Below are 12,662 nucleotides of genomic sequence, written 5' to 3'. Positions count from 1 at the left end.
CACGGGATGCAACCTTACTCTGAAATTTCCCTGCTGGCTTCGCCCTCCCTCCGCTTTCCGCCTCCTTATTCCAGGGACTCTCGCGTCTCTCCCCGGCCTCCTTTTTTTCCTTTTTGGCAAAAACCGACTGTAATATTCGCATGCTGAGTTTACAATTCCCCTACGACGGCAGCAGCAACGCCCAATTGATTGATTAGTTGTAAACACATTTATTACCCTCCTGCCGGATTTTGTTGTTGCTGCTCCCCCCCCTCCCCATTTTCCAGGGAATGCGTGGCACTTAAGCCAACAGAGCTGCAAAGCAATTAATAGATTTGCGAGTGTCCCCGAGCGCCGCTCGCGCCGGCCTCCCGGCCTCCGGGCCTCGCTGCCTCCCCGCGCCGGCAGATCCAGCGCCCCGAGCAGCCGCCGGTCCTGCAGACGAAGGAAGCCCGCAGCCCGGCGCCCTGGTGCCCCCGCCGTCAGGAATGCCCTGTTAGTGAACAGTTGGGACTCAGCGGCTGGAAGAATTAATTAGGGACCTGCTGTTTTTCTGGGCCGCACGAAGCTCGCTCGGGTAGAGGCATCCAAACCTTTGCCGGCCGCGCTATTTTATTTTTACTACATTTTCTCAGGTTGTAAAAATAGTCGCCAGGCGGGTTCTTTCTGAGAGTTTTCTAGCCAGGAGCGCATTCAAGGCCGGGCAGACTCTATAACAGGTTTCTCTTTAAACAGCCAGAGGTGAGACGTGAAAATGTGGTGCCCTTGCTTCTCATTCATCTCCATCAAGAGCCCTTCAGCCAGAGAGAGGGGCAGGGGCCTCTTTAATGCAGATTTACAATTCAGGCCTGGAGCGCAGGGCACTGGGGGGACTTCTCCTGGGGGGTGCTGGGCCACCAGCCGCCTCTGGACTACCAGCACCCCTCCCCTCCGATGTGTCATTTTTGGCAGGAGGGTTTGTGTCTGGGTGGAGAATGGGGTTTCATGGAAATACAGCCAACTGTTCAGGGTCCTTCTATGTGCAGTGGCGGAAGAGGATGTCAGGTGAGTCAGGGTGAGGTGAGCACCCAGCCCGCTGCGGTTGGGGAATTGAGATGCTATCACAGGCATGATACCCAGAGTAATTAATAACAGACACTGCTACTGTGACTCATTGCGGTAACCTTTGCCCTATTGGCTAATATTTTTGGCCGGGATCCCACACTGGCTGGACTCAGATTCTCCTAGTGGTGTATCCAGTGTCTGGGGGGACACAACACATGACTGGAGTTGTGTTTTTCACAATATAACATTCGTCTTAGTTATATCTCTTTGGGCTTTTAAATAATTACCAGTAGCTTAAAATAGTAAAGCAATAACCATAATAGCGATCCATTTATAAACATACCCTTTAAAAGATGATTGCAAAATTTGGCCTTGATCAGAAAATCTAATATGACAAATCATTGTCACTTCTGTCGAAGTCTCAGCATCCCTAGTTTCTTAGAATTAAACATTAAATTCAGTGTTTCAGAGTTTGGAGAACTATTTATCAGCATCTGGCTCCTAACTACCAGCGCCTGTGTGGACCCCTCTTTCCCTGTACCTGTGACACAGCCTCACCTACGCCTACAGTTACCATCTCGGGTCTGCCATTCACAGCTGACATTTGGACTTGTTAGTCGTGGTATTTTCAAGCAACCATTCGATCTTGGCTGCTGGGGATGTTTTAGAGAGTCACCGACCCCAAGCAGGGGCACTTCTGCTGACCTAGCACCCCCATTAGTGGGGAGAAAATGCACCACCTTTTTACTAATGTGCCCAATCTCCAAATGTGCAACTCCAATATTAATAAAAATAACCCAGTTTTCTCGGGAGACCTCGCTAATGCGGCCTCAATTTTTGCACATTTTGCCAGAGAGCTTTTGTTCTTACACATCTTTATCCCCCCTTCTCTTTTTAATTTGTTGCAGGTGTTGTTGCTAATGAGCTCCCCTCCCTTCTTACAATGAAAGGCAAGCCAGACCCCGGGTATCTGGATGGATGGAGAGCTGAAGTCCCAGAAACTTCACAATAAGTTGCTGATGGCTACCAGCCAAGGTCAGCTGGCCCCCATTAGTGCCTGTCCCCACCAAAACAGAGCCAAATAAGCTTCTCCCCAGTTAACACCTCAGTAGCTTTTTATGTTTTGGTCCAGCCACACAATTGTTGTCACTTTAAGCCCATATGAAAAGAAATCTCTTTTATGGGTCTGAGATGCCAAGTCCGGTCCCAGAGAGGGAACATGTTTCCAGCTAACACATCCACCTCCTGGTTTTATTCTATCTTTACAACGCAGGCCAGAGGCTTGTTTTGCAGTAGTGGTGAGCACATCACACACGAAGGGCCTTTTAAAGACCTGGATTGATTGGAAGGACAAAAATTACAGGCAATGTGATCCGGCCCCATGCCAGAGCCCTGTGGATTTCCTCCCTATCCCATTTCCACCCACTGTCACAATTTGAGAGTCTGCCTGATTTGATCAGATTCACCTCTGGGAGAGGTACAATGCCAAGGTCAGGAGGACGCCAAGTTATGGGCAACTTTTTGATCTGCCTATCAGCAGTCTGAGAAACGCTGGCTCTGAGTTTTCCATCTTGGCCTTTTGGAAAAAACAAGTTCCTCGCCGTCTGCAACCCGGTGGTACTCGAGTCCCTGGGACATCCGGCCTCCGTCGCCTGGTAGATGTGGCATTTCCATGCTGAGGCTGAGAGCCCCGCCTGACCCCGTCGTCGCTGACTGCCCTGGGCCCCTCTGGGCTGCGCCCCTGCAGACCGCACAGCCATGCTGCACCTCCTGGCACTTTTCCTGCACTGCCTCCCACTGGCTGCTGGGGACTATGACATCTGCAAATCCTGGGTGACCTCAGACGAGGGCCCCACCTGGGAGTTCTATGCCTGCCAGCCCAAGGTGATGCGCCTGAAGGACTATGTCAAGGTGAAGATGGAGCCCCCGGGCATCACATGCGGAGACCCCCCTGAGAGATTCTGCTCCCACGTAAGTCCGCCCACTGCTGTTCTCTTGGCTCAGGCCAAGTGGGAGGGGTTCTGGGACAGACCCTTGGGATGGGTGAGCAGAGTGGGAGGACTAAGATACCAGGTTTGATTCTCCTGCATCTGGGATTGGGACCAAGTCACTGTCCCACCTTGGAAATGTGCCAAAGCAAAGCTACCCTGAGAACTCTGGGGTCACGTGACATTGTTCTCTGGGGTGGGGAAATTCTTGGCAAGCTGGCCGCCAGATCATTTCTTCTCAGTAGTCATAATTCCAGCCTTGAAAATAAGCCCCGCCTCCATTGTAGGAAGTCAGCATGCTGGGCGAGTGAGTGTGGTACTATTTGCAAATGCTACAGTCTGACCAGCTGCTGCTCATCCTTTCAGCCTCGAAACCTCCTAGCCCACCCCATCCAATCCAGCAAACAGTTTACCAGGCCAGGGTATGCCACACACTGAGCTCGCACTTTGCAGGGGAAGGTCTGATGGAAGTGCAGAGGGTATTCGTAAGGGAGGAAGGAGGTCGACCAGGATGGATCGTGTGGCTGGCGCCTTTTCCAGTTCCATCCCTGTGTTCCACGGAGTACTTCAGTACTCGAGTAATGTCAACAACAACAAGAGTACCAGCAGGGATCATTTATGCGAGCTCCTTGAGTGAGTGGGCTAAGAGCTTGATCTGTGATATTCCATGGAGTCCTCCCCTCAGCTCAGCATGGGTGATTCTGCGTTGTATAAAGTAGGAGTTTTAGGGAATGGGCTCTGGACCAGTGGCATCTCTGGGCCTCTGCTCCATCATCTGTAAAATGGGCACATAATAAGCTGTTGTAAGGAGTGAGCGGATGCATATGTATGAAGTGCTCAGAATAGAGTCTGGCACAGAGCAAGTGTCCCTAAATGTTAGCTGTCGTCATTCCCATGGTACAGATGGAGAAACTGAGGTCCAAAGTCACATACCAGGAAGTGGTAAAGCTGTGATTCAATGTCTAGCTCCAAAGTCACTGAGCTGAGAGGTATCTTCTCTCCTGGGCCATGCTCTGGAGACCCCGTGCCTGTCAGGAGGTTAGGCAGGGCAGCCAGGCTGCAGGAGCTGACGGGAAGGTCTCGGTGTCATCTCGGGTGGCTGCTGCCTCTGTGTCCTTCAGGGAGCCTCTGGGTCTCTGGGTTTATGGCTGGACTGAGCAGGTATCCCCACTGGGCTCCTGAAGAAGCCTCAATCCATGGGACACTTGAGTCCTATCACAGAGCAGTCAGCCCAGGAAGGTAGGTTCCCACTTGGATAGTCAGCTGTCCTGAGGCTGTCACTGTGGATGGTGGCTGGGCTGAGAGAGAGGGAGGGAGGGCAGGAGAAAGCAGCACAGGGTTGGGAGCCAGGGGCTGGGCACTCTGTGGGGACCACTGCACAGAACTTCACTGGCTCAGGGATAGGCAAGGGGGCCAGGCCCTGCAGATCAAGGGCAAAGCCAAGGGGAAGCCCAGCTCTGAGTCCACATCTCCGTCTGGCTGCCCCTCCCCCGCTCTGCCCCCTCAGCTCATGTGAGGACGTCTCCACACACTCCCTGAGCAGAGTCAACCGCTGTCTCTCATGTTAGAGTCTTGACTATATTTCTTCTCTTAAATATTAATCATCGCCTTAATGTGCTGGGGGTGGGGCCATGGGGCAGGGAAGCTAAATCATAATTCACTGCACCAGCTTCCAGTCAAGGTCTGGAGGGGTGGAAATGACCATCAGACACAAGTCCAAGGCCCTCTCCTGGCCAACACCGGCTCAGGAAGCCCTTGGCCTTGGACCTTTGCCCTGCCCCCACTCTCACACAGACAACCCATTGCAGCTTCCAGGGTGGGCTCGTCTGGTCACCCCCATAGTCCTAATGCCACCCAGCCTGAGCCCAGGCAGGTGTTCTCGACCCTTCAGCTCTGGAACAGGCTTTTGTCCCCTCCTTCTCCTCTCCTGGGAAGACAGGTGAGAAGGCAGGGGAAGAAGATGAGTGTCTCTACCAACTCCCACATAGGTGGGTCCTCAGTGTCTTGACACCTGTCTGATGGAATTAAATATTTCATTATGGGCTGCCATCCGGCTCTGCCTTTGATTACAAATGTGCGGCTGACGAGGCTGGGGGCACTGCCTTGACAGGCGGAGGGCGGCCTTTCTTGGGTGGCGGGGCTGGCTTCTGTGGGGAGGAAGGGGTCACATCCAGATAGCTTCAAACCCCACGCCACCATTTATGGCAGTTTCACCTGAGCAGGTCCTGTGAGTGTCTCACTGAATCATCTCTAAGATGCTCTGAGGAGGGTGCCATTCTAATCTGGGTTCGGGATTAGCAGGTGCTGCCTAAATCCTGCCAGGGTCACTCGGTCTGGAAGGCAGGCTGGGAACTTACTCATCGGGCAGCTCGGCCTCCTCACTCTGAGCTTCAGTGTCTTCCTCTGTAAAGTAGAGATAATGCTGTCACAGTGCTGGTGGGAGGATGCACCCACGCGGTGCTGACACATAGTAGGTGCTCTGTGAGTGGTAGCTGTTATTCGCTTATTATTGCTGTTATTACGCCCTCGATGGTGTCCCTGCCTTTCCTTCTTTGCCTCTCTCCAGCCTTAAAGACGCCACGCCCTGTATTTGTAGTCTCAGGGCTGCAGGCAGACGACAATTCGTGCTCAGGCAGCTTCAACTCCTCCAGCCACGTCAGGTGGTAACTGGCCACGAGGGGGCGCCCTAACGGCAGCCGGCGGCTCACTTTCCCTGTAGCCTAGCAATCGCCAAGTGGGTCCCTATTCCGGGCACCCCTCCTGCAGCAGGTGCTGGGCTGTCCCAACATCCAACCAACTGGAGCGTGAGCCCAGGAGCACCCTGACGGTGCAAGCGGGACTAAGGGGTGGTTGCCCTTGTCAGGGTTCATGGTGCAGACCCCTTCTCCCCCCAAGCTTCTGTCCTTCAGCAAGACCACCTGAGAATTGTAAATTCCACCCTGGTGAGGAGGGGGAGGGGAAGGAAGACCAAGATAAATGAATAAATAAAAACCTATTCGCTCTAAATGCACACTGAGAATTAATAGGGATGAGCTCTCAACCGAGGACTCTTGGGCAAGGACAGAATTTCAGCGAGGGCTGGAGGAGAAGAGGGGCGCCCCTCCACCCCTCTATTTCCAGGGCCTGGTCCCGGAGGGCCAGCCTGGTGAGGTTGCAGGGCCAAGGACGAGGAGGGAAAGGCAGTGCCCAGAAAAGCTTCTCAGTCGCTTGCAGGGCAACTGCCACTCCCAGGATCCCTTGTGATGGGGGAGGGGGCCACCGCTAGGTATAAGGAGCAGACTGGTAGTGCTCCAGGAGGGAGGTGGCAGCTGCCGTGAACCATGGACCGAAGGGGAAACCCTTTCCTTGTGCCTCTGAGACAAAAGCTCACCCTGGAGCTTCAGGAGAGATGGTGAAGAAGGAGAGAAGAGTGAGAGAGAGAGAGAGAGAGAGAGAGAGAGAGAGAGAGAGAGAGAGAGCGCCAGCACCAGGCAGGTGGTGTTCGCAGCGATCCTACAGCTACCCACTTGCTACCCAAGGAGCACAGCCTCACCTTGTTAGAAATGCAGAGTGCCAGGCCCCGCCCCAGACCTGCTGAGCCAGAAGCTGCATTTTCACCAGAAAACCAGGGGATGTGGATGCAGGCAGGGTATGGTCTGAGAACGCTGCTTCACCTAATGCTCAGTGGTGGTGATCCCTATTGTTGATGTTCCCAGGGGGTCTTTGCAGACTAAGGGGGGGATGGGTTGCTGCTGAGGGAGAAAGAGAGCAGGAGGCGTGCAGGGGTCCTGAGAGTGAGGGGATGGAGCTGGGGGCTGAGATCCCTAAATGTGGGCCTCGTGGGGCAAGGTTCCAGAGAGAAGAGGCACGATAGACCAGCAAGAGCCACAGGCCTGGGACCTGAAGACCTGAGCTCGCATCCCAGCTTTGCCACTCCACTCACGGGCTTGGTGATCTGGGCAAGTCTTTAAACTGTCTGAGCCTCAGTTTCCCCATCTGTAGTGGGGGATGATGGTGACTGCCTTGCCTACCCCACCACCTGGAAGAAATGGAAATGCCTCTCTCTTAATACACCCTGTGCTTAAAGATAGTAAGCTCTGTTCTGGCGTGAGGCTGTGGGACTAGCGTTTATCCACTCTTGATAATCTTGCTTTTCCCACAGTGAAATAGATGAATGTTAAATGTATCTAGGACACTTTAGCTCACAGGTCCTTGGTCTTGGTAGATAGGAAAATCAAGAGAAGGCCGTGAAAGGAAGATGTGTGCATCTTTAAGCACACGTCTTCCTTAGAAGCCGCTTTACCTTCTCTGTGCCTCAGTTTATCCAGATGCAGAGCAAATGGCCCCATCCCTTCCCCACGGGGTCTGCCCAGCTGATTAATACAAATGGCAGGTGGGTCCTGGAGCCCTCAAGCCCCTCCCCTCCATGACATTGACAACCTCGTCACAGATGCCCTACCTCCTGCTAGACTTCCATGTTCAGAAAATGTTTCCATCCAGCTGCACTGAGCTGACCAGCCCCCAGGCTCAGGGACCCTCCCCCCTCTGCGTTCTGGCCCCCAAACCCATAGAGGACAGCATGAGGACACGTCTCCCAGCCTCTCTCCTTTCTCCATTACACCCCTCCCATCTGACCTCATGCCAGGCACGGTTGGGATGGGACAGTAAGATAACTCTTGCAAATCCAGGTCGACAACAAGAGAAACACAACAGATGTTAAGGACCATATACAACTAACAAGTGTGTGTGACAGACCTGATGTGGCAGGAGCTCGAGAAGGTGAAGGCCCGTCTCTCCCCGTTAGTCCTCAGTGCTCCAGCTCACCCAACATTTCCCCCTCCTTGCCTGCGTCCATGCTCTCGCCTCTACCCACAATGCCTCCCTTTGCTCTCTTCATTTCTGAAGTTTTCACGTTTACCTGAATAACCCCAGCTCCTATTTTGAGGTTCAGGTTGGACCCCACCTTCTCCCGAAAGCTTTCCCTGACTCCCTAGCTCAGGTGGGTTACGACATCCCTGTCATTATGCTCATTGATGTGGCCTAATAGTTTGGAGCTGAGGCCTGGGGGTAGAGAGAGAGAGGATGACATCCCATGCTGTGTGACCTTTGGCATGAAGCTTAACCTCTCTGAGCCTTATTCCCCTAAATTGAGGCTATTACTAGAATCCACATCTGGGACTGTCATGAGCACAGTGCCTGGCACATAGCAGATGCTCAGTTCATGCTAGTTATTGTGCTCCTGGTGCTTGCTGCCTTCTTGGATTGTGAGCTCCTCAAAGGCAGGGCTCTCTTGTTCATCTTTGCATCCCCCCTTCTTGGCTCAGTCAGTGCTCACTCAGTGTTTAATGGATGGGTGGGTAGGAGAGTGTGATACAGGAAGGCTTCTCGGAGGAGGAGAGCTCAGGGCTGAGTCTTGTAGGAAGAACTAGGGTTTTGATCAGGACAGAGGAGGCGCCAAAGCCTCCGCTTCTCTCCATTAGCTCCCTGTGCTGTGGGGACTTGCGATCAGATGACACCCAGAGGTCTGCACAGCTCTGTCCTTAAGCAGGAAGTGATTTTGGAACTTGAGCTTCATCCAACCCTTCGTTAAAGCCGCTCAATCTCTTGAAACGCCTGAGGCAGGGCCCAGCCTAGGACAAGAATAGTTCACGCATGCCATCTTGTTGCACAGTGAAGTCTCCTTCCTGGGGAGCAGACAAGTGACAGGACGGAGGCAATGCTGCAGTGAGGTCTGGGGCTCACATGAGTGAAATCTTTGTCCCTTACTTTTCTTAAGAATGTGGGTTTGGGGCCAGACATCCCACGGAAGGTGGGGGGAGGGTACCTGGAGTGCAGTGGGGAACGGAAAGGGCCTGGAGGGGACATCTTCCCAAAGAATGTCAGAGACTTGGAGGTTCTAGAACTTTCCAGTTTACATAGCCCCGCTTCCCCAGGCTCATCTTCCTCTTCGTTCTCTACATGTCCCAGCCCTGATTTTTAATATATTTTCATTTTCTCCGCTATTGCATGTATTGTCACGGGCTGTCTCAAATCTTGCATGTGACGAGTCAGGGTTGGACAAGGGGGGCACAGGCAGGCTGCACCACCTGTGGACAAAAATGTGGGGCTTGGGATGAGGCTACCAGGGGCTCGTGCTTCTCTGGCCCTCTGGGTTTGGGACTTTGGATGAGTCCCTGAAGGTCCCCGAGCTTCAGTTTTCTGACCTGAACATGGGGATGAGATGACACAACCTCAAAGGACGGCGGTCTGAACAAGGCGAGATGGGCATGTAAAGGCTTCTGCTGGGTAACTGACACCAAGTGAATGTTCCAAAAAGGGGTTTTTTTTTTCATCCTAGAATTTGACTTGAGAGACAAAAGGAGTAAAAGTAGAAAATACAGACAGAACATGCTCCCATGGGCCAAGCATGTAACACGGGGTGTAGTCAGCGTGGGCTGTGGCAGTTCAGAGGGCTGGGTGCTGGGGTGGTTGCGTGTGGTCTGTGGCCGTGAAGGGTTAGAAGGATTCAGAGGAGGGATGGTAGGGGCCGAAGAAATGACATGTGCAAAGATGCAGAGGAAAGGGGTAGAGGTGACATGAGGGGACAGTGTGTGGGTGGCGGAGGGACAAGCCACTCCACCTCCTCGTTGCATTGAAGCCCCCAGAGGCCTGTGGGGCGGGGATGTTATTGTGCCATTTGATGGATGAATAAACGGAGGCTTCCCAAGGTCCACTAAATGGGGCAGCTGGGTCAACCTTGCTCTGGCCAAGGGTGTGGGGGGAGGGAGAGGAGGAGGGAACAGTGGGCAGGCAGAGGCCTGAGGGAGCCCACAGGGCATGGAAGGCCCAAGCCATGGGGCTGGAACAGAGGTTGGCAGGCTCAAAGGAGCAGGTGCCAAGCTGCGCCCCTCACCCTCACAGCAGGGCCCGGGCTGCAAAGCTCTGTTCCTGTCGCACAGCCTGTGACCCAGGCTCTCCTGCCTCGGACCTGGCCAGGGCCCATCGTGTCCACAAGGGCGCCCAGCTCCTTCCCAGAGTGACGAGGACAGTGGGAGATGGCAGACGAGGCAGAAACCCGTTCTGTTCGGCTTTGGTTTGCAGGTTCTGATTTGTTTTTCATCAGCAGCAGATTTGCTTAAATATATGAAAATGTGTTTCTAATTCCCTGAGCACACACCAACTGCTGGCGGGGGGCGGCGTGTTAGAGCAGAATGACCGCTGGCTGGGAGCCGGCAGCTCTGAGCCCCGGCAGAGTCTCCTCACTGCTGGCACACCATGCCAAGCCCCTTAGCCTCAGTTTCCCCAACTGTGCGACGATGGGGTTTGGCTCTATTAACCAGTTCATCCAGCATTCCTGGGTGATTGCCAGATACATGGAATTTGGGGAAATCTAGGTTGGGGTTCAGCCTTGGTCACAAACAGATAGCACAGGGGACTCCAGTGCAGAAAGAAGGGTTCCGGCGTGTATCCTATGCCCAACCCAGCACCAGGCTTTTTATTTTTTATTTTTTAAATTCTAATCCCTTTAGTATAGTAGTCTCATAAATTAAAATCAAAACAAAAACAAAGCCAAGAGCTAAAAATATAATGGTACACCACATAATTTGACTCTGGTTTCTGCTTTGAAATTATTTGTTTTAATTTTTAAATTGAGACATAATTGACATATAACATTGTATTCATTATAGGTGTTCAACATAATGATTTGATGTGTATGTAGCTATTATGAAAGGATTAGCATAAGAAGCTCAGTTAGCGTCCATCGCCACATGTAGTTACAATTTATTTTCTTGTGATGAGGGCATTTAAAACATTACTCTTCAATTGTTAAACTGAGGTGAAATTCATATAACATGAAATTAACCACTAAAAATTTTATCGTGGTAAAATATATACAACATTAAAATTTACTTCAGTGGCATTTAGCATATTCACAATGTGCAATCACCACCTCTATCCAGTGCCAATCATTTCATCCCCCCAAAAGGACACCCGGTACCATTAGCTGTCACTCCCCGTTCCTCCCTCCCCGTGATCCTTGGCAATCACTTGTCTGCCTTCTGTCTCGGTGGATTTGCTTATTCTGGACATTTCCTATAAATGGACTCGCACAATGTGTGACTTTCTGTATCTGGCTCCTTTCACTCTGCGTAATGTTTTCAGGGTCCATCCAGGCTGCAGTAGGTGCCCGTGCCTCATGCCTTTTTTATGGCTGAGTCATATTCCTTGGTGAGCTCTCCCACACTGTTTATCCGCTCATCAGTTGATGGATATTTGGGTTGTTTCCACTTTGGGGCTATTATGAATAATGCTGTTATGCAGATTTGTGTGCAAGTTGTTGTGTGGACATACGTTTTCATTTTTCCTGGGCACACCTAAGAGTGGATTGGCTGGGTCATATGGGCATTTTTATATTAAGTGTTTCAGGACCTGCCAAAATGTTTTCCACAGCAGCCGCACCATTTTACAATCTCATCAGCGCTGTACGAGGGTTCTAATTTCTCCACATCCTTGCCAACACTTGTTACTTTCCATTTTTGTTTTTATTATTATGGCCATCCTAGTGGGGTGAAGTTGTATCTCACTGTGGTTTTGATTGGCGTTTCCCTAATGACAAATGATGCTGGGCATCGTGTGCTTTATTGGCCATTTGTGTATCTTCTTTGGAGAAATGTCTGTTCAAATCCTTTGCCCGTGTTTAAATTGAGTTGTTTGTCTTTTCATTGTTGAGTCGTACATGTGTTTTATATATTCTGGATAGTAGATCCTTGTCAGATATACAATTTGAAAACATTGCCCCCATTCTATAGGTAGTCTTTTACTTTCTTGATTGTGTCTTTTGATGCACAAAACTTTTTTATTTTAGTAAAGTCTAATTTATCTATTTTGTTGTTGTTGTTTGTGCTTTTTTATTGTTATTTTCAGGTGTACAAAGCAACATACAAGTTAGACATTTATAACCCCCCTACCCCAAGCTACTACCCCTCTGCTATCTGACATCTTATATAGCAGTTACAATACCATTGACTATCTTCCTATGCTATATTCCACCTCCCGTGACTGCATATATACCATATATATATACTCTTTTTCTTATAGTTGACCTACAATTTTATTCTACTTCAGCTTCAGGTGTACAGTACATTGGTCAGGCATCTACACAGTCTATGAAGTGATCCCCTTGATAAGTCTAGTGCCCATCTGGCACCCTACATTATCTTTACAACATTGTTGATTATATTCCCCGTTCTGTATTTCATATCCCGTTGCTTGTGGTTTTGATGTCGCATCTAGGAATCCACTGCAAAATCCAAGGTTATAAATGTTTACCCCTATTTTTTCTTCTGAGACTTTTATATTTTCAGCTCTTATATTTAGGTCTTCCACCCGTTCCGAGTTAATTTTTGTATGTGGTGTAAGATAAGCGTCCAGCTTCATTCTTTTGCATGTGGGTCTCCATTTCCCCTGGGCACCACTTGTTGGAGAAACTGTCCTTTTCCCCATCAAATGTTCTTGGTACCCTTCTTGAAAATCAGTTGACCATAGATGTGAGGGTTTGTTTCTGGACTCTTAAAAATTATTCCACGGAGGCACTGAGCATGCCCTGTGCAGTACTTTGCCAAGTCCTCCCAAATATCCTGTGTGGTAGGAACTGCTTTTATCTTTTTATCTCCATTTCACAGAGAAGAAACG

At 50.8% G+C, this 12,662-nt stretch overlaps 1 protein-coding gene across 5 annotated transcripts in view; it reads left to right on the top strand.

Moving 5' to 3' along the window:
- NTNG2 (netrin G2) overlaps positions 1-12,662 on the top strand; it is a 68,573-nt gene that overhangs the window by 2,699 nt on the left and 53,212 nt on the right. For 3 of the 5 annotated variants that reach the window (XM_088793649.1, XM_088793645.1, XM_088793646.1), the window contains exon 2: positions 1,932-2,994. In XM_088793649.1, the coding sequence (XP_088649775.1) occupies positions 2,782-2,994 (213 nt within the window). In that variant the 5' untranslated portion in view covers positions 1,932-2,781. The remainder of the gene's footprint in view (positions 1-1,931; positions 2,995-12,662) is intronic. The other 2 variants (XM_088793648.1, XM_088793647.1) reach the window with 2 other exon arrangements.

This window comes from Rhinolophus sinicus, chromosome 16 (genome assembly GCF_057876585.1).
Source record: "Rhinolophus sinicus isolate RSI-liver-muscle chromosome 16, RSI-T2T, whole genome shotgun sequence".
Taxonomy (NCBI): Eukaryota; Metazoa; Chordata; class Mammalia; order Chiroptera; family Rhinolophidae; genus Rhinolophus; species Rhinolophus sinicus.
This window is presented reverse-complemented; position numbering and strand designations above follow the sequence as displayed.